We start from the raw sequence: 21371 nt of genomic DNA on the forward strand, positions 1-21371 counted from the left end.
ACTGTTTTGCTTGCTCGAGAAGAACCTCAACAACTTTTAGGATTAGGCAAAACTTCCTCAATGAAACTCCACACAGCAAAACTTATATTCAGATTTTTTATTACTGTAACAGTAGATTCAACCAAGGAAACAATGGCGTTGTATTATGGATAACTTACCCAGCAAGATTTGAATTTATGTTTAAATAGCAGTAGTAGGACATTCATAGCTCTATAACCGTTAATACTCTGGGTTTACATTCAACCATGGCTTAAAAACAATAAGACGGAAAAATAAAACAACAACATAGCTCATTCTTTCAATAACAATGTGAAGTGGAGAGTTATTGAAGAGAAGTTATTTGCTGATAGACTAATATGGTAGCATTATTTTGATTATTATAATATAAATGGTTACTGAGGATTTCCCAAAAAACAAAGATACATTTATAAATTTACATTTTTAATAATTTTTTTCCAGATAAAAACAAACAAAAAAACAAAACACAAATAAATGATATAATCAACAATCATGGGTTAAAGCAGGTAAGCAGCTAGCAGAAGGTTTACGAATCGTAACAGAAGTTAAGTCAACAGGTTTATGAGAGAAATAAAATGTATTTTCTTCATAAACCATTGATGTCAACTCAACTAATCAGATTTTACAGTACGTGAAACAATATAAATCTTCCAAAATGCTCAGATCCACTGCTTTTGCCATCCAATGCAATGATAAAAATGACCAACATCGTTTACATGGTCTTGTTTTCCTCTATAGGAAAATGTGATGTCATAGATGAACAGGATCCTGGATATTAACCTGATTTCCCACCAGGGCTCAAGTTCTGGAAAGTGACGTTATAATAAGTGTTGATGAAACTACAGCATCTGATAACACAGTAAGGTGAGGTCCAAGTAAACCAAACAATCTTGATATATTAGAGTTGACTGGGGAAAGCAGCATATTCCAAAGAAAGTCACCATTTAACGCAAAGGTAAGGGGTCACGAATTGTGAACAGACAAAATAAACTCTGAGGAACCTCAGGAAGAGTGTTGAAGAAACCAAAAACGTAACATAAGCTGGTTCTCCCTGTGAAATGCTCCACATAGAACGAAGGGAACCTCAAGAATCACTGAAGCAGCCATCTTGTGGCCCAACCCTAGTTTCTCTTACAGGATTGCAATGGTGGAATATTTTTTCAGGATGATGACCAATCCTACTTGGTGCTGAGGAAAGTATTGCACATAGAACAAACGAACACAGTCTCTCTTTGGGCTTCAGGAGCTAAAGATTCAGAGAAAGAAAAAGCACAGTGTAAAATCGTCTTAAATAAAACATTCTTTGCCAAATTCACAGGTTCCACTCATACCTGTGGCGCCCATACTGGATTTGAACACTTTATACGAGCAACAGCGGGAACAACAACTGGCACCACAGTTACTGCAGTTTCTCTAGAAAAATAAATTGGTTATCAGTGAAACAACAATCACACACAGTTGAAATGGGAAAGGATGTTCAACAGAACGAGGATCAGAAGCCATACCCTTTTCTTTAAAACAGAAAACGCTGAATTGCACTGGAAACAGTTTCCTGAGGAAGGACAAAAGACAACACGGTTATAACGATAGATACAGTCATGTAAAGAAGAAACGACACCCTTTTGAATTCTATGGCTTTACGTATCAGGACATAATAAAGTATCATCTGGTTGAAATTAGGTAAATACAACCTCAACACATGACATTTTACAGACCAATGTAAGGCCATCTGTCCCGACAGCTAAAGCTTGGCTAAAACTGGGTCATGCAACAGGACAATGATCCCAAGAACACCAGAAAATCTCCAACAGAAGGTCTGAAAAATAAAATAATCAGGGTGTTGCAAATCCAGACCTAAACCTGATTGAAATGCTGTGGTGGGACCTTGAGAGAAGCTGTGCGTAAACAAGTGCCCGCAAACCTCAATGAACTGAAGCAACGTTCTACAAGCTATTTAATCATAGGGTGTACTTAGTTTGTCACACATGACTTCTCCATTTCAGCTTTATTTTTGTTAAATATATATTGACAGTGTAATATGTAATGTCTGTTCATCTGAGGTTGTATTTACTTAATTTTAAGACCTGCTAACGTCCAGATGATTTTTATTATATCCTGATAAGTAAAACCATAGAAGGGTGTAGTTTATTTTTCAAATGACTGAATAATAAAGAAGGTGAAAAACAAAGTATAAAGAGATCCATAGTAACCGGTGGCGTTGGTCGGGACCCGCTTGCGCAGTTTTTCAGTAAGTTTAGACACTTTACTGCGGATGGGCTCGTTTCTGCTCAACAACCCGTTATCAGAGATGGTGTCAAACTCAGGAACAACAGAAGACACGTCCTCGTCATCCTACCGGAAATAAATGCATATACACAGAGATAAATGAATCTTATTCAACTTCTGTAGAGATGAGAAGAGACAGATCTGAACCCATTAGCTCTCATGCTCGGCTCGACACCAAAAGATCTTCCACTTCACCTTCACATGACAAAACCTGCACACAACCTTTCAAAATACCACAATTCTGACACTGACATTTATCACAAATATATATATATGGGTCAATGCTTTTTATTTTTTTTAACAGACTGATTAGTTAAATAATCATCTGAATGCACATCTTTTACAATGAGCATTCTTTAAATTTATATATATTTTTTGTTGGTCAAAAGTCTTAAAACAGTCAGTCTGACTACACTCAGGGATAACAGTCTTAAACTGACAGTTCACCCAATAATGACATTTCTGTCATTAATTACTCTCCCTCATGTTGTTTCAAACCCGTAAGACTTTCGTTCATCTTCAGAACACAAATGAAGATCTTTTTAAATCTGAGAGTTTCTGTCCCACCATTGACAGGCTATGCAACTACCACTTTCAAGCCCCAGAAAGGTAGTAAAGACATCATTAAAGTAATACATGTGACTCCAGTGGTTTGACCTCAATTTTATGAAGCGACACAAGTGTTTTGTATGTGGAAAAAAAAACATAATTTTCCACTATTTACAAAATATTAATCTCCAACGCGAGTGAGGTTAAACCACTGGAGTCATATGGATTATTTTAATGATGTCTTTACTACCTTTCTGAAGTGGTAGTTGCACAGACTGTCAATGGAGAGACAGAAATCTATCAAATTCATCAAAAATATCTTAATTTGTCCTCTGAAGATGAACGAAAGTCTTAGGGGTTTGGAACAACATAAGGTCGAGTAAATGATACAAATATATTTCAGTCAATTGGGCCTTTTTATCATTTGCACATTAAATAGCATGACCCAAGAAAACATGGATTCATGATTCACAATATATTCAAAACATTAATAGAAAATGGTTCCAAAAATATATGAACATGGCACATGAGTTTTAAACCAGATCATTCTTGGATGTGTCATTGACCCACATACATAAATCAGTGCTCTTTACTTTTGACGGCTCGCTGTCCTCGTGTGAAGGTTTTCTCTCGGCGTTAGTTCTGCTCTGTATGTAGAGGGCTCTGGGTTTAGAGATCAGATTTACTCAAGTCATTACAAACAGATGAATCCCTCCGCTTGAAGCGGCACATGTGGCGACTCCTGTAAATCTGACCCCATGTTTGTTGCTGCTGAGCTTCACTTCTTGCAGTCATCCGATGACTGGCGAGAGGTCTCAGATTTCTGTGCCCTACAGCACTTAACACCATTATAACACCAAAAGCCCTCCAAACACAGGCTCTAGTGAACGTTGGGCACATTTCAGGTCAATTGCTCAATTCAGATGCCAAATTAATGCCAATAAATCAGCCCAACTCCTCACTATGATTGTTAGTGGACATTCCCAAATATTTTCAGCATGAGTTTGAACCTCACAAAAGAAATAGTGTATTAATCAACCTTAACCTGAACCTGAAGAAAGTGTCACTGAGTAACCATTTCCTGTGACATCACTGTTAATAGAAGCCACTGAAATGAATAAAGGCATGAGGGGGGTGTGGTTAGAAGTCAGGACACCTAGAGATCATGATTGACAGGCGTGTGTATGGGCACCTTACGGACTCTCCATCTCCGAATCTTTGGTAGCAAATAGGGCACACGCCACACCTACATTCAAAACACGGACCGGACACTTTTACAACAGTCATGACCCTTATTACAAAATACATTACATTTTTATTCTTTAAAAAGAATTAGGTCTGGATTTGTCATGGTCCACTTCACGTTTCATCAAGTCAACACTTGACCCATTAATTCTAACTCTTACTATTCTCTTTTATTTCTATTTTATTAACTTATTTTTTAATTATTTACAGCACTTGCATACTGTTGCCCTATTGTTGATTTGATTGCTTCTACTGTTCTTCTCATTTGTAAGTTGCATTGGATAAAAGTGTCTGCTAAATCATTAAATGTAAATGTATTTGGAGGTCCTGAGTTAAATGAGATGCATCTGAATTTAAATTCACATCTGAACTCACAGTCAAGACATACTGGTGAATCTCACAAACACAATTCCAGGTCACATTTCACCCCATAGTAAAAATTTAATTATATTCTGCTTAAAGAAAACGAAAAAAACATTACAGTAAAGAGTGCATAATTATCACGAAAATAATGACAAATAAACTATTGGTCCTTGAAAAAGTGCATAAGCAATATATATTATATATTATTGTAAATTTATGGTGAAGTATGACATTTCTTGACAGGTTTTGTGAGATGCACCCTACAGTGGCAGACTAAAATCTAACAATCATAAACTAATATCCACATCTTACATACATAAACATGTGCACATGCATTCAGAGCATTTACATTGATGCAAAAACATGCGCACACACACAAAGACAGTTCAGACCAGGCTGTTTCTTTACTCGCTTAGAGCAACTGAGGATTTACTCAAACACAAAATGCTCTCAGTTACTCTATTACTCACCACTAAAGCCAGAGGAGTTTCCTTGGAGAGCAGAGTAGAGGTCAGAGGTCAGGCATGTACACATACACACTACACAACTAAATCTGCTTGGTTAATGATAAGGCTCATGTCTACACTTATGTTCTCTCACACACACACACACACACACACACACACACACACACACACACACACACACACACACACAATATTTGCACAGTCTATGTTAATGCTATAAGTCTCCACACCACTAGAGGGAGCTACTTACCGGCAACACAAGTTGAGATTCCTTGAGTAGGCAAACAGCAGAAATGGGAAAACATGTCAGAAGCAGAAAACAGAGAGACAGATAGAAAGACAGACAGATAAACATAGATAGATAGACAGATGTTTTCCTGACCTCTATGGCATCTGTAAACTCATTGTCAGACAGACAGACAGACAGACAGAGATAGACAGACAGACATAAATAGATGATAGATAGAAAGAAAGAAGATAGATATAGTATAGATGGATAGATAAATAGATAGACAGACATACAGACAGATAGATAGATAGATAGATAGATAGATAGATAGACAGACAGACAGACATAGATAGATGATAGAAAGAAAGAAAGAAAGAAAGAAAGAAAGAAAGAAAGAAAGAAAGAAGATAGATATAGTATAGATGGATAGATAAATAGACAGATAAATAGACAGATAGATAGATAGATAGATATTTTCCTGACCTCTATAGCGTCTTTAAACTCATCGTCAGGCTCCGCCTCCTCTGCCTCTTCTATGTTGCCGGGTGAAAGATCCTGAACAGGAAGTAAAACCAAGTCAATCTGGACTCTAAATGGACATCTGAACGCAGTAGCACAGACACAAAATAATCTGTCATCCAGATGTGTTTTACAGTTGTAGCAAGTGTGTATGTTTTCACCTCCACACTGGATGGAGTGGGCGTGCGTTCCAGCAGGATTGCCTGATCTGGGTCACATGGTTCGGTTTCCTCCACAGTCTCGATCCGACTCGGGTGAACAAACTCCTTCAGCTCCAGAAGAACTAGAGGGAGAGAAAGGAAATTAGGTGAAAATGTCTAGCTTAATGAAACTGAATAAAAATACTGATGTGTAATGTGTATGTATTCATATTTGACTATCAGTGTAACGTCTGGTCCACACTGCAGCTTCCTCTGGTCAAGAAGTGCCCACTCAGACAAGAGACCACATGACCAGATGTTTTGTCTACGCTCTATGCACAATTTTAGAAATGGATTCGCAAGTCAGATTTCACATGATATAAGAGAATACTCACCCTCAAAGTTGTTGATGTAGCTTGAAATATATAATTTAAAGCCCTTCTCTTTCTTACTCTTAGGTGTAAGAGCTAAACTGCCTCACAATATTGTTAACATCATTCACGTTAACCACTGAAGTTCATGTAGACAGTGAGTGTAATTTGCCATTATCTCCACTGAATGCAAAAACGGCTTCCGACGCAGCACCGGATGTAACTGGGCGGGCTGAGACAAAACGCAGAAGCGATCGTGCATAGAGCCTATTGACATGCCTGAGGCTTTACTGACCTCTGCAGAAGTCTCTGTTCCACAGAAAGAGGGCGCTGTTGAGCACAGACAGACTCAAACCCACCGGGACCGTACACAGCAGGAATAGTGTAGTCAGGAGAGAACCGTAAAACCTACACACACACACACACAAACAAACACACACACACACACACACAAACATTTATCATATGACGGAAGACATTTCCCAAACACGCACTAACCAATCACAGCACATTTCGTTTTTCGGTAGGAGGGGCTTCATCGAAAATAATCAAGCATGTAAACATATTCTAGTACACCCCCAAAACAAAATCAGGACTTTGTACAAGGGCATAATAGGACCCTTTAAAACTCAGGGGACGCGCCGTCTGACATCCAGCTCTCTGTGTGTGCTCAGAAAAACATATATCAGACGTTTAGACTGACATGGCTTTAAAGCACATGCAGATAATAAACTTTCCTGATGATTAAAAAACTGCAATGTCATGTGAGCGCGACCGCGATAGAGATGATAAACAAAACTAAACAGATGTTTTAGTTTTTGGTAAGCGTACCCTAGGCTGTAAAGGCACAGCCCTCTTCTGGAAAGGGGACAGGGAGCAGCAGCTCATTTGCATTTAAGATACATGAACGAAAACAGCATGTTTTTGCTTCACAGACACATTCTGGGGACACCTGAGACTTATAATACATCGTGTAAAAAGGGGCATAAAGTACAAAACATTGACTATTTTCACAGAGGAAGATCAGAGCTTGTGATTCTGGAGCATCTCTGCGATACTCACATGGAGGACACGGCGTGGCTCTCCCAGTGAAACACTTTATACACAGACTCTGCACACACACACGCCTGGGTCAAAACGTCGTCTATCCCTTTCAGCCTGTAACACACACACACAACCCTTAGTCTCAGTGCTGATGTCATGACTCAAACGCCACAGTCCTGCTCACTCACATGCCCTTGACCTCCAGCATGGCCTCCTGTTTGCTCATGTGGACCGTCTGCAGGTCTCGCCGCTGGACTGCATGGTGTTTCTTCTTCTGAACCGCCATCTCGCTGGTCGCGCCCTGGCAACGGTTGCCAAGGTATCCCAGCAGAGCCGGAGCAGAGGCCGCCAGCAGCAGCAGAGAGACCCACGCACCTGCAGACAGAGGGAACATCGCCTTCATCTTCTCTTTATTCTGCATCTCTCATGAGGATTCTGAGTTTATATAACAAGCGCTAATCTGTATAATTGACTGTTAAAGCTCTTCTAGTTTCATGTTACACTTCTCACTCTACGCTTTTTCTTCTCACCTAATACAATCATTTGAAGTTATATTTAATGTACATTTGTTTATTGTTTTGAAAAGCAGACGTGTAATAAGCTTGATGACATGCAATCATATGGATATTATCACAAAAAACATTTACATCTTTATAACAGTTTAACAGACGACTTTTAAATACATTTATGAGATCAAATGATAGTTTTATGATCAAAGCGCTGTAGTTTTAAAACATATAATGCAATTCAATGTTGATTGAGAGATTAACAAAAAAAACTTCCTCAAAAGCCTGATGATTATATTTGATACATTTGAACAAGATATATAAAAAAAGATAATAAAGTAAACCTAAGTCGGTTCAGTTTAGTAGGTGTTCTTATTGAAATATTACTAGCAATAAAAAGCTATTCTGATTATATATTTCACAGCAAACACATGAACCATGTGCTGAATTAGGGGGACGATTATACAATTTTACTAAAACCATTTACTTGCTAAAAGAATATAAAGCATCAGTCGGACGACAGAAGACATGTAGTAGATTGAGCACAACAGGTTTTATCATTCATCATTTAAAGGCCTTAGAAATGTGCGCATCAAGTATAATACAGTCGACTTTATAGGGTTAACTATAATATGTGCACATGAACAAGTCATTTACGGCCGTCTACTGGTGTCTCACCTTCACTCAGCGTGAGGAAGAGGATGTTGAGCAGAACGCAGATCGACAGGGAGCACAGCGGCATCCTCCACCTAAAACACACAGCATCAGAGCTGAACACTGGGACACACAGCGCCAAAACAACTCAGAGATGCGTTTCACAACTGGCTGGAACAAACACAAAAGCCTTCTGATGAGAGTCACATGATACAGTCTCCTGAAGTACAGAAGCAGTGCGAGATGTGCAGTTGTCAGTGTGATTTGTAAGGGCCGTGTCTCACCCGAGCAGGAACCGCAGCACCTCCAGCGTGTCTGTGACGGGATCCAGGAAGATGGCCATCCGCTTGAAGCAGATCACCATGTTCAGCAGGTCAAAGGTCAGCGCTCTGGGGCCGCCCAGCTCAGAGGCGCTGTCTATGGAGGACGAGTCCTTGGCGGGCAACTGGGTGAGTTTGGCCCGATCGCTGCCCGTCTGTGGGAGCTCATGAGGAGAAGAGGCTGTGCACTGCATGCTGGGAGATCAGAGAACATCAACACTGTGTTCATCTCTGTACACACGTGACAGTCAAGAGACTAAAACTGAAGAAATTAAAACTGATGCCTGCCAAGAAAGCCGAATTTAAAGCTTAATCAGATCAACAATGTTAAATCCAGTAGACTTATATATTACTGTGAAGCTGCTTTGAAACTTTGTATTATATAAAGAGTTAAATAAATAAAGGTGAGCAGATTTGACTGTATCATCATAACCAGAAAAAAACACTGATGCTTTAAAACACATAAAGAGAAAAGTCATATTAATTATTTTAAATGTTAAACTGATTTTAACACACCTGACGACCATGTTTAAAACAAAAACACATTAACTTCTTAGGTATGAGTAATAAAAGGTTATTATTAATAAAGACGTCATATAAACATCAACCTGAAGAAAACAATGACATACCTTTAATTCCTTCAAACAGTGTCTTCTGCCCGCAACAGAGTCATTAAACAGTCTTTAATATTAAAAAAGATGGATAAATATTAGAACAAAAACGCTATGTTTATTACCGCCTGTCCTCCGACTCCTGCTTCCGCAATTCACAGGCAGAAGTGTAGATGTCAGAGTGCGATGATTGAGTGTCAGGAAGAGGAGAAGATCGCCGATCACATCGATCAGATCATCTTCTTCTTTGAGATTTTATTGGCGGTTGACAAACAACAAACTGGTGTATTACCGCCACTGACTGGTATGGAGTGTGGAGGATCAAAATTACATTTGTATATCCTCTCCCACAAATTAGTTATTGAAAAATAAAACTATAACATTAATTTCCAGAGTCATTTAGTAAAAATATCTCCTAATATAAATTGGAAAAAATGCATTAAATTCTGCATTTTTACATTAGAATCCTTCTTTCAGGCTTGCATTTGAGATTGTTCGCTGAGATTGTGTAGGATATATTTGAGAATATGTGATTAACGCTCTTTCCCGCCATTTGTTTAATCACAATTCAATTGTAAATTTACAAACATCTACAATTCTGTGAAGCCATTCTGTTCCAAGAGCAAACTTCGCTTACTTTAGTGTATAAGATATGCTATAATTAGCCTAATTTACATATTAAAATGTTGTGTTTGTGCTGAAAGGAATTAATAACTGCTTTAGTTTAAATACTCATGGTGTTTCTGAAGAGATAAATACAGGCTAACTCGTGGTGATCATGTGATGACAGAAATTTGCACCTTTATCATAATAATTTGACTTTCACACACACCAACATAAAGACAGAACAATAATAATGTGACAATGGCAAATATCCTCTTCAGATGAGCTTCAATCAAATCTCAGGAAGACTTTTGACAAAGACATTAAAATCATCATCATCATTAAACCCTATAAATAATCCAGTTCCCCGAAACAGATGAAACTCAGCTCTGAAGTTCATTCCTGTTACTGTGATTGTGTTGAGCTGCTCACTTCACTTAGATGGCTGATAAAAACACCAATTCACTAATACATAAAAGAGAGGAAGACTTTATTAGATATTATACAAAATACAGTAAATCCAGTAAAGGTCACGTGACTTCAGTGTTGATGATGATGTCTCTATAGTGGCTCCATATTCACCATCATTTAATATCTGTCAGTAAATAAAACACAGACAGAAACACATGCATTACTGACACATCTGATCAGAGGACTGTCTAGTTCAAGTGACATTATTATATTATATGATATGAATCAATACTTACTGCAGTGTCTTGAGCTTATAATGTGGATTATCTTTTAGAGCAGAGAGACTCTTCACACTTGCATCTCGTAGATTATTCCCAGACAGATCCAGTTCTCTGAGGTGTGAGTTTGATCTCAGAGCTGAAGTCAGAGCAGCACAACCTTCATCTGTGATCTTACACCTCCACAACCTGTAGAACAACGACACACTTTAATCTCTCAGTTCAGATAAACTAATAAACCCTCAAATTTCATCATCGTCACTCTATATCTACCAATAACATGTCTCTCTCTAACAAAGCTCTGTCATTTTAAAACATATAATGTAATGCAATACAACGATGATTGAGAGATAAACTAATAAAACTTCCTCAAAAGCCTGATGATCATATTTGATACATTTGTAGCGACAATGAGAAGGAACCAACCACAAACTAATCTTCTTCCAGAAAATTAATTCAAACTTTTCACTTCCTGCCGAACAAAGGGGAAGATTTGGTCAGGACTTCGTATCCTTGTCCATCTTGTCATGGGGTTCAGGCGCCGACCAGTCTGGTTATTTAAAAGAGCCCCCAGCACTAACAAAATAACTGGTCAATGCTAGCTTTGTGGCCAAACACTAATGGGTTAAGAGAATGACCGAGACCAAGGTCCCATGAGCAATGGACAAAACAGACCCCATCTGTCTTAAAGGAGAACTTGGTAACTTTTTTAACTTAACCCTCTGGAGTCTGAGGGGTTTTTGGGGTCCTTGAGATGTTCTGACATGCCCTGACATTTGTGCTTTTTTCAGCTGCTTATAAACATATTAATGGCAAAGGTGTAAATTCACTTTATTTAACACAAACAGGGCTACCATAATATGTGAGCAACTTGCATGTACATGTTTGTATTTTTGATAGAATAATGTTTATGCATGTTTTTTTTAAAAACAAAAAACTAAAGTTTCTGAAATAAGGCCATAAAACACATTCTAAATATGTGTAAATAAGACTTTTGACTAATGGATATCGTTGCCTAGAATTTTTTCTTCAAAATTATGTGAAAATCATCCTGCCTAATCATTCACATAACACAATACATTGATTTAAATCTTGTAAAACACTTTTTGTTTGGAAAGGCCATATGCGGGTGGGCGTGATTCACACCTGAGGAGTCAATGGGGCCCGCATAATGAGGCTGCATACGTAATGAGCCTTTCATTCAGGTGTGTGACTGAGCCACAAGAATGCAAGGACAATATATAACTGGTTTGTTGTTTTTTCCACAAATTTTGCTTGCAAATTGTACAATATCCAACGTAAACATTTCTAGTAATTGTGCAGTTAATTGTTCTCATACTGTATTTTCAGATTTGGAATATATTCTCTTCCCAAATGTGTCACTAATAAAGCATAATAAAATTATTTAAAGAGAAGGCTTATAATGACCTTTTAAGATTTTGTTTACATCTATCCTTTATATATATATATATGGATTTTTTTTAAGGTTATACAATTACAACAACATTTAAAATTGTAACAATATTTCCAGTGTAATCTTTCTTTGTATTCGCGATTCATATTAAAACAGTATTTTTGCCAGCTGTAGTAGCTCCACAACAGCACGCATCTTTGCGTTCATTCATTCAGATTAGAACAAAGCAAACAGAACTGACCTAATTCCTCAGCGGAATCCGTTTGCTCCTCGAAATGATACTTCCAGAACTTCTGAGGTAAATTTTTGCAGGATTATTATCAAGATAGTATTATTCCTCACAGCATCGTAAAGTACATAAGTCTGAAAGTGAACTCGCGGTGTGTGTTATCCAGCTGATGTGGGCGTTTTACAGGTTTGTTTGGATCGGCTCACATTTGCGTTTGAATAGCGCGCGCTCTCCGTGGGCGGAGCACATTAAAACTTAATTAGCTGAGATGAGAACGACTGACATCTCTCTCTTTGCATACATATTACACAAACTGTGAATATTTGTTTTTTATAAAAAATACTTCGTTTAAAAGAAGAGAATTCAAGCTTCATGCCTGTATGTCTGAATGCCTGTTTGACTGAGTATTCGCTGAGTTACGGTTCATTTTCGGACGCGTTTCAGAATGGACTACACTGACAGAGAGGAGGCAGAACTCGCTTCGTGTTTATTTTTCTTTATTTGGCAAAAAGCACAACACTTTGTTTTTATTGTGAGTATACACAAAAATAATACACATTTAACAGAATCGATTGATGTATGAAACTCCAATGGAAAATCAAAGTCAACCGAGTATTTCTGAGTTTCTTTTACACTGCTAAAAAAAAGCGAGCTGGTATCGCCGGCGATACCGCCGACCTCAGGGGGTTAATAAAACTGTCTAGAAATCATTTGGATGGTTAAACAACCTGTTCTGGTGATATTGGTGACTTTCCCCGCTCCCCCCAGTGTTCCCAGGCGGAAAACCAACCTTGCAACTTGGGGACTACCGTCCCGGCAAGATAAAAATTGGAAGTCTCGTGAGAAGCGAGAATGAGAACGAGAAGGAGCGCGAAACACGAATTGCTTTACGGCAATTCAACATAAACACACACGCATGTATGATGTATTACCAGATTACCCACCTCGGTAGACATAGCTCCACACGATACAGTTGGCTTGCTCTGATCAAAACAAACGCACATGAGCAGCGGTAGAGAGGGGGAGGAGGCCGCCGCAAGTGAGTTTTTTACGACCGTGTTGTGAAATATACGTCCCCCCCACAGCTGTAGGGGGAGCTCGTGGGGAAAACATGCGACAACTAAAGGGAAAATCAGCGAAGAAGTGACTAGAGTTCGCTAGAGTTGCCGAGTTCTCCTTTAAGGACCTCTGAATGACCCCAGGGTGTAAAATCTTTTCAAACCACAGAACTGAGGTTTTACCTATAACTATACATAAAATCATTCAAGAACAATTTTCGATGGACTTATAATGAAACATCATGCAACTACATAATCCTACGTCGTTCTACCAATTATATGCATTTTTAATAAGCTTAGATCCCATGTAAGTCATGTAATTGTTATAACTATTAGATGCTTGAATGAAAGTGTGTCGTGCTTCCTATCAGTACGATCGTATGTTCGTAATTCAAAAGATGGCTTGATTGAAATCTGTGTAAAATGTTTCGTATTCTTATAATAGTAATGATGTCTAAACTGTGGCCGCTGTACTCTCTGCTAGAGCTTGGAAAGTAAGGAGATCCCAGATAATGCATGATTTACGATGAGACAAACAAAGCCAGTGTCTAATTGGTCCGATCTCTTCAGGAGGGGGGACAAACTTTGAGTTTAAAATCTTAGACACGAAACAAAGCTCTCTCTCTCTGTGCTGCTCTATCTCTGTGCTCTCGCTCTCTGGGTTCACCCTCAAGAAACGCTCTGCTATCACTCTCAAGAGAGATGGGCAGAAAAAGATGAAGATCTAAACCAGACTAGTAACCATGTAACTGAGGAGCAGACCAACCCAAATTAAGATCAGATGGGTTAGATTCATTTTCAGTCATCTAACTACTCTCCGTATCTCATTTTATTTCTTTCTTTGTGTTATTTTCCTTTTCCGATTGAAAGTCTCGGTTTTAAGTTAAGTTTTGCTGCAAAGTTTCGGTCCACGATTCACGGCTGCAACGCACGCTTTCAACTTTAAAGACGCATCAACCATCCGACATCCACGCCACAGACATCTATCCAGGCACAAGGAGACCAGCCAACGAACCCGGGGAAACCCCCTTTTACGCAACGAAGGGAATTCCCAAAAAGGAATGCAAAGACAAGCAAGTACCTCCAGACTAAAAGCTGAACTGGTGTATTGATATAAATTTAATAACCTAAGAAACGATAGAAGGGTTAAATTAATGATTGATGGTTCGTTCCAGGTCATGTCTTAAGTGCATATAGAATCTTGAGATTTCATCATCTCACTCATCATCATCCCAATCTTTCCTCACTCTCTTCCTTTCTGCAACTCGTATGAATGTGTGTGTGCGTGTGTTTGTGTTAGATATTAGTTTTATGTGTTAGAATAATCAAAGTCATGTTTGTATTTTAAAGAGAAGTATTACTTGTGTTATGTGCTTACGAAATTTAATGTCTTAAACTTCTGATCTAAGTTACCGATGCTTTTACCCGTGATTATTTCTTAATTTATTGTTAGCTGGGGATTATTCTTTCTTGGCCAGGAAGATATTATATTTCCTAGAGTTAATAATTGTTTATGCTTTCTGTTCATTGGATGAACTGATAAAATGATCATACTATTGATTCTGCTACAGTAAATTCTGAAAATAATTAAAATATTAATTATTGATCATAATCCGTTATGAATAATAATTAATTATATTTATACGTGGGCGTATAAACGCTACACATTTGAACATGATTTTTCATAAAAGATGTATAGATAATCAAGTAAACCTAAGTTGCTTCAGTGCAGAAAATGATCATCTTGAAATATTACTAACATTATAAAGGTTATTCTTGTTTACTTAAAAATCCGTAAAGATTTCACAGCAAAAAGTCACATGACCCACGAGCTGAAGGGACACGTTTTAAAATTATACTCGCCTTTTACTTGCTAAAAAAACTATAAACCATCAACCAGACAACAGAAGGCAAGTAGTAGATTGTGTGCAACAGGTTTTTGATCATGTTGATAATTTAGATCAAATATGATACAGTAGGAATTAAAGGGTTAAAATAACATTATTCTAGTCTCAGTTAAGATTAATGTATGATCTTACCACAGTTTCTCCAGTTTACAGTGAGGATCCTTCAGTCCATCAGAGAGCAGCGTCAGACCTTTATCTCCTATTTCATTCTGAGACAGATTCAGTTCTCTGAGGTGTGAGTTTGATCTCAGAGCTGAAGTCAGAGCAGCACAACCTTTAGCTGTGATCTCACAATCCCTCAACCTGTAGAACAACGACACACACTTTAATCTCTCAGTTCAGCAGGAACTACACAACCACAGAGAGACTGAGATATTAAATACTAAGGGCCAGATTTACTAAACAGGGCAAATTATCGTGAGAGCGCAATCCCATAAAAGTGCCGATGGGAGTGGAAAGTTCTGAGTTTGATCGACTGACGAAGCGGAAGTTAAAGAACAGAGACTCAGCCGGATCATTTCCATAAAGACCAACACAATCTACCAGTTAGCGTCTGGTTTCAGACCTGCTGTTTTTGGCCGGTAAATAATGGCGCAAACACCAGCGGCCTGATACAGAAATGTTGCATACGCACAAAAAAGCTTTGAAATGTGTGTACGCAATTTCCCACGTACATATCAGGATTTATAAAAAATAAACTAGTGTAAATATGTGCGCACCGTACGGACACTCTATACCGTGCGTACACACACTTTTACTGGAGTGAGTGAAGTCATGAAGTCAACAGAATGATTGAAACTGTTTTACATCTGATATACACATTTAGGTTAAATATGCCACTCTCATTAATGAAGTTAAGCACTGAAATTTAATGAAATCATTGTCCAGAAGTTACAATGTTTTTTATTAATTTAGATAGAAATATTTGTAGTGAATGCGCTGCTTTTGAACTCTTTTCCTGTGGCATGCTGTGTTTTAATGTTTTAGCCAGTGAGGATTGCTTGGCACATGATAATTCTGCTTTATATTCTGATCTAAATAGCAGATGATCTGAGAAAATATTTTCACGCAAATAATGATCAATGATGAGCACTTGACTCCGTCTAAGCAGATTAGCAGCGACACAGACGGTATAATGACAGGCAACGAAGGACTCGCTCGGTGATCGAACGGTCCATTGGCCGGGTTGAATAAGTGCGCTGACTCAGTGCTGTACGATCTGCTGCACGCAGGAGCTGTTGGTGTCGAGCACAGACCGAGAGGAGCCGAATCATAACCACTGTCATGCTCTTCACACGATTATGAAAATACTATTGCATTTGAAGGACAGAATTGGAAGGAAACGGTAACGTTTTACATTTAAAATGTTTTGTCAGTGACGCTGAGTCAGACAATTATTTACACTGCAAAAAAAATATTTATATATAATCCCCAGGACCAGAGTTGAGAACCACTGACATAAAATGCATATAAATATCAGTCGTCACTCTATATCTGCCAATAACATGTCTTAGTAAGATGATATTTAAATGCTTAGTTTTATGATCAAAGCTGTCATTTTAAAACATATAATGTAAAGCAATACAATGATGATTGAGAGATAAACTAATAAACCTTCCTCAAAAGCCTGATGATCATATTTGATATATTTGAAGATGATTTTTCACAAAAGATGTATTAGGGCTGGGCGATATGGCCTAAAAAAAAAATCCCCGATTTTTTCACAAAAAATCCGATTTGCGATTTAAATCGATTTATTTTTGGGGGAAAAAAAAGTACATCACAATAAAATGTATTGTGATTGTCAAAACATTTGGTAACTAAACAGAATTTTATTAAGTTTAGTGACAACACAATGTTTACATGGTACAATGACTGGTATGCTACTGTTTTTATTATTGCTTTCACAATTTCAATTCAATTCTTGTGATTTGATTCTGATCTTGATTCAATATCGATTCCTTTGGATAAATACTAGGTACAGTTGATACATGTTAATTTAAAGCCCTGTCAGCTGGTATTATTATTAAAGGTTAAAAATAACATCTCAAATTAAATATAATGCATTTTTATTATAATAACATCATTATAATATTTTAATGATATAGGTAAAAATATAATAAATATGTAATATAGTTATCATACTGTATTTAGCAAAATACTCCTCTCTACAGCAATTATTTTAAAGTCCAACTAACGTGCTATGGTCATTAAATGGCTTTCCAGAGGTAAATGTAATGTTACGTGACATATTGTTCTCCAGCTGTTTTTATTATAGACCTATTTCCGCAGTTGAAAAACACTGATCGATCGATTTTATTTCATTTCGGTAAGTTGAACTGTATCTTTCAAATGACCTATTGATCATTCGTGTTTATTTAGCCTAACTAGTAGTAAAGAACAGATGATCGGCAGCGATCTGTCAAGCGCCAAAACGGTGTTTATTGTTTGAATTTCATAATTAAATCGACAGAATCTGAGAGCTGAGAATTTGTTTCATAGCATTAGTAACCTTCTCTGTCTCGTCTGTCGGTGTCAGTGTCCTCTTTGCTTCGTGATTTTTCTCTGTGTGAGAAAATGGATGTGTGGCGTGAGAGCGTGTAAAAAGTGACGATTGCGTGAGTCTCACGGTGAATTCGTGAGAGTTGGCAGCCCTGTGGATTCAGTTTGTAAGACTGTAGGTTGTTTTTTGGCGGGTGTGCTTGCGCGGTCTTGTTAATTTGCCATGTTCTTTGTGTATCTCACGCCCGGGGGAAGAGCTGAGCCCGTTCGGAGCTACGGCCGACGGGAGCCCAGAGGGGAGCGTCGGCGAATGTTAAAGAGAAAACCGATTTTCATTCAAACAAATCGACGTGAACTACACATTCGAGTTAATCGATAAAATAGATTTATCTCCCAGCCCTAAGATGTATGGATAATCAAGTAAACCTAAGTTGCTTCAGTGCAGAAAATGATCATCTTGAAATATTATTAACATTATAAAGGTTATTCTTATGTTTACATAAAAATCCATAAAGATTTTACAGCAAAAAGTCACATGATCCACGAGTTGAAGGGACACGTTTTAAAATTATACTCGCCTTTTACTTGCTAAAAAAACTATAAACCATCAACCAGACAACAGAAGGCAAGTAGTAGATTGTGTGCAACAGGTTTTTGATCATGTTGATAATTTAGATCAAATATGATACAGTAGGAATTAAAGGGTTAAAATAACATTATTCTAGTCTCAGTTAAGATTAATGTATGATCTTACCACAGTTTCTCCAGTTTACAGTGAGGATCCTTCAGTTCATCAGAGAGCAGCTTCAGACCTTTATCTCCTATTATATTCTCAGACAGATTCAGTTCTCTGAGGTGTGAGATTGATCTCAGAGCTGAAGTCAGAGCAGCACAACCTTCATCTGTGATCTTACGACAACTCAAGCTGTAGAACAACGACACACACTTTAATCTCTCAGTTCAGCAGGAACTACACAACCACAGAGAGACTGAGATATTAAATACTAAGGGCCAGATTTACTAAACAGGGCAAATTATCGTGAGAGCGCAATCCCATAAAAGCGCCGATGGGAGTGGAAAGTTCTGAGTTTGATCGACTGACGAAGCGGAAGTTAAAGAACAGAGACTCAGCCGGATCATTTCCATAAAGACCAACACAATCTACCAGTTAGCGTCTGGTTTCAGACCTGCTGTTTTTGGGTGGGTAAATAATGGCGCAAACACCAGCGGCCTGATGCAGAAACGTTGCATACGCACAAAAAAGCTTTGAAATGTGTGTACGCAATTTCCCACTCACACATCAGGATTTATAAAAAATAAACTAGTGTAAATATGTGCGCACCGTACGGACACTCTATACCGTGCGTACACACACTTTTACTGGAGTGAGTGAAGTCATGAAGTGAACAGAATGATTGAAACTGTTTTACATCTGATACACACATTTAGGTTAAATATGCCACTCTCATTAATGGAGTTAAGCACTGAAATTTAATGAAATCATTGTCCAGAAGTTACAACATTTTTTATTAATTTAAATAGAAATATTTGTAGTGAATGCGCTGCTTTTGAACTCTTTTCCTGTGGCATGCTGTGTTTTAATGTTTTAGCCAGTGAGGATTGCTTGGCACATGATAATTCTGCTTTATATTCTGATCTAAATAGCAGATGATCTGAGAAAATATTTTCACGCAAATAATGATCAATGATGAGCACTTGACTCCGTCTAAGCAGATTAGCAGCAACACAGACGGTATAATGACAGGCAATGAAGGACTCGCTCGGTGATCGAACGGTCCATTGGCCGGGTTGAATAAGTGCGCTTACTCAGTGCTGTACGATCTGCTGCACGCAGGAGCTGTTGGTGTCGAGCACAGACAGAGAGGACCCGAATCATAACCACTGTCATGCTCTTCACACGATTATGAAAATACTATTGCACTTGAAGGACAGAATTGGAAGGAAACGGTAACGTTTTACATTTAAAATGTTTTGTCAGTGACGCTGAGTCAGACAATTATTTACACTGTAAAAAATATATATATATAATCCCCAGAACCAGAATTGAGACCCACTGACGTGTCGGATTCTGCAGTCGAGCGCAGTTGCTCTCCACTGACTGCGCTGATCAAAAGCATGATGGGAAACGACTTGCTGACGACACAGCTTAATGCTCATTGGTTTAAACAACTGTGATGTATTGTTCTCTTTTAAAATGTTTGATTTTAAAACTCTAATATCAGTTTTTATGTGTATATGTTATGTGTGAATATTCCCAAACTATCTGACAGTGCGATCTCTTTGGGTTATGCAATTTAATTTTTATAAAAAAAAATATATATATATATATAAATAAATAAAAACACATATGTCTGTATTAAAGAAAAAATTATAAACATGTATTTGGAATGGAATTAAATAACAAGTACTTTGGGTGTCTTGTTCATTTTATTTATTTTCATATAAAAGCAACAGAAATTGAATTACATCCAGTTTATTTGCAACACTGTGCACGAGCGTGAATCCCGCGATATCCATCTTTGATCTCACAGGTGTCAGATCCACTACGAGAAGAGAGATTTGACCGGCTTGCCTGCGCATTTTTCACTCCTCCTCTCACTGCAGCCGCCTACTCTCGCATACATTTCAGGCGAGGCAAGGCGCATCTCAAACAAGCCTATTCTCTGGGCGGGCAAAGCAGAGAAAGGGGAGGAAACATTCCTCCTTATAACGTCATAAGGAGAAGATTCAAGATCAGCCCGGTTAAGCTTCCATTTTCTCAAAGGCAGAGAAACACCGAATAAAATTTCTAGAAACTTGGGGACCATATACAGGCTAGGGGAACTCATATTAATGTTAAAAAACCTCAGAAAGTGGAAATTTCATGTCATGGGACCTTTAATAAAGAGTTTGTTTGAACATTTTATTAGCTGGATGTTTTAGACATTATGAATCTACATAGACAAGCTCTTATTGAGAATTAACAGAGGTTTAGATGTTGATGTTTCATTGAATGTGTTATCTGAAGTCACCAGAATCGTGATTAATGGCTCCTTTATTTGAGCTCTTGACCCTTTACTCTTAGTTTTTCAGATCACCGTTCGCGGGGGCGGTAGACGTCGCCATGGTAACCGCGGCGCGACTCAAGTTCGACCAATCAGAGACGTCAGTGTTTTGCTTAGAATTATGGGTAGTGTAGTATTTCTCCAGAAGATCACAAATAACAAGGTTGATTTTTATACTTTGTGGCTTTTATAGGAGCAGAAACTTTCGTTTCACAACCTCGTAGCTCGTGGTCAATCTAACTTGGATGGTTTAGGGGTCTCCAACTTTTTTTAGCTACTTTTTAAAAATGAAACTGGCCGAGAGCTATATGCAATAAATCTCTTAAACAGTTGTAACATAAATCTTTAGTGAAAAATCTACTACCTTAACAGATAATCCATTATAAATTCTACAAGTTAGTCAAAATGTACCACAATAAATACAACAGAACGTGATGTATATTCTAGTAAATGTGGTCATGAGTAGTTTCAACAGCTTTCTAACTTATGTTGGTGCAGGATGATGTTTTATGTAAACATGGCAACAAAATTAATGTTGAGTACCCTTGCAGTAGACTAAAAACAAACAGAAGAGAACATGGC

At 37.9% G+C, this 21371-nt stretch overlaps 1 protein-coding gene across 9 annotated transcripts in view; it reads right to left on the reverse strand.

The window, feature by feature from the left end:
- Nucleotides 1-82: 82 nt before the first annotated feature.
- Nucleotides 83-21371, reverse strand: part of LOC311077893 (protrudin-like) — a 148966-nt gene continuing 127677 nt past the window's right edge. For 3 of the 9 annotated variants that reach the window (XM_084106527.1, XM_084106530.1, XM_084106532.1), the window contains 15 exons: nt 15355-15525; nt 10633-10803; nt 8676-8906; nt 8416-8486; nt 7420-7606; nt 7250-7345; nt 6483-6595; nt 5838-5959; nt 5641-5712; nt 5179-5199; nt 4932-4952; nt 2229-2370; nt 1524-1570; nt 1350-1431; nt 83-1264 (listed from right to left, as the gene is read on the reverse strand). In XM_084106527.1, coding sequence (XP_083962653.1) covers nt 1197-1264; nt 1350-1431; nt 1524-1570; nt 2229-2370; nt 4932-4952; nt 5179-5199; nt 5641-5712; nt 5838-5959; nt 6483-6595; nt 7250-7345; nt 7420-7606; nt 8416-8486; nt 8676-8906; nt 10633-10803; nt 15355-15525 — 1615 coding nt within the window. In that variant the 3' untranslated portion in view covers nt 83-1196. Of the gene's footprint in view, nt 1265-1349; nt 1432-1523; nt 1571-2228; nt 2371-4931; nt 4953-5178; nt 5200-5640; nt 5713-5837; nt 5960-6482; nt 6596-7249; nt 7346-7419; nt 7607-8415; nt 8487-8675; nt 8907-9340; nt 9569-10632; nt 10804-15354; nt 15526-18478; nt 18650-21371 lie in introns of those variants that run through there. The other 6 variants (XM_084106531.1, XM_084106528.1, XM_084106529.1 and 3 more) reach the window with 6 other exon arrangements.

The sequence above is a fragment of the Abramis brama genome (genome assembly GCF_963993115.1).
Source record: "Abramis brama genome assembly, chromosome: 2".
In the NCBI taxonomy this organism is placed as follows: domain Eukaryota; kingdom Metazoa; phylum Chordata; class Actinopteri; order Cypriniformes; family Leuciscidae; genus Abramis; species Abramis brama.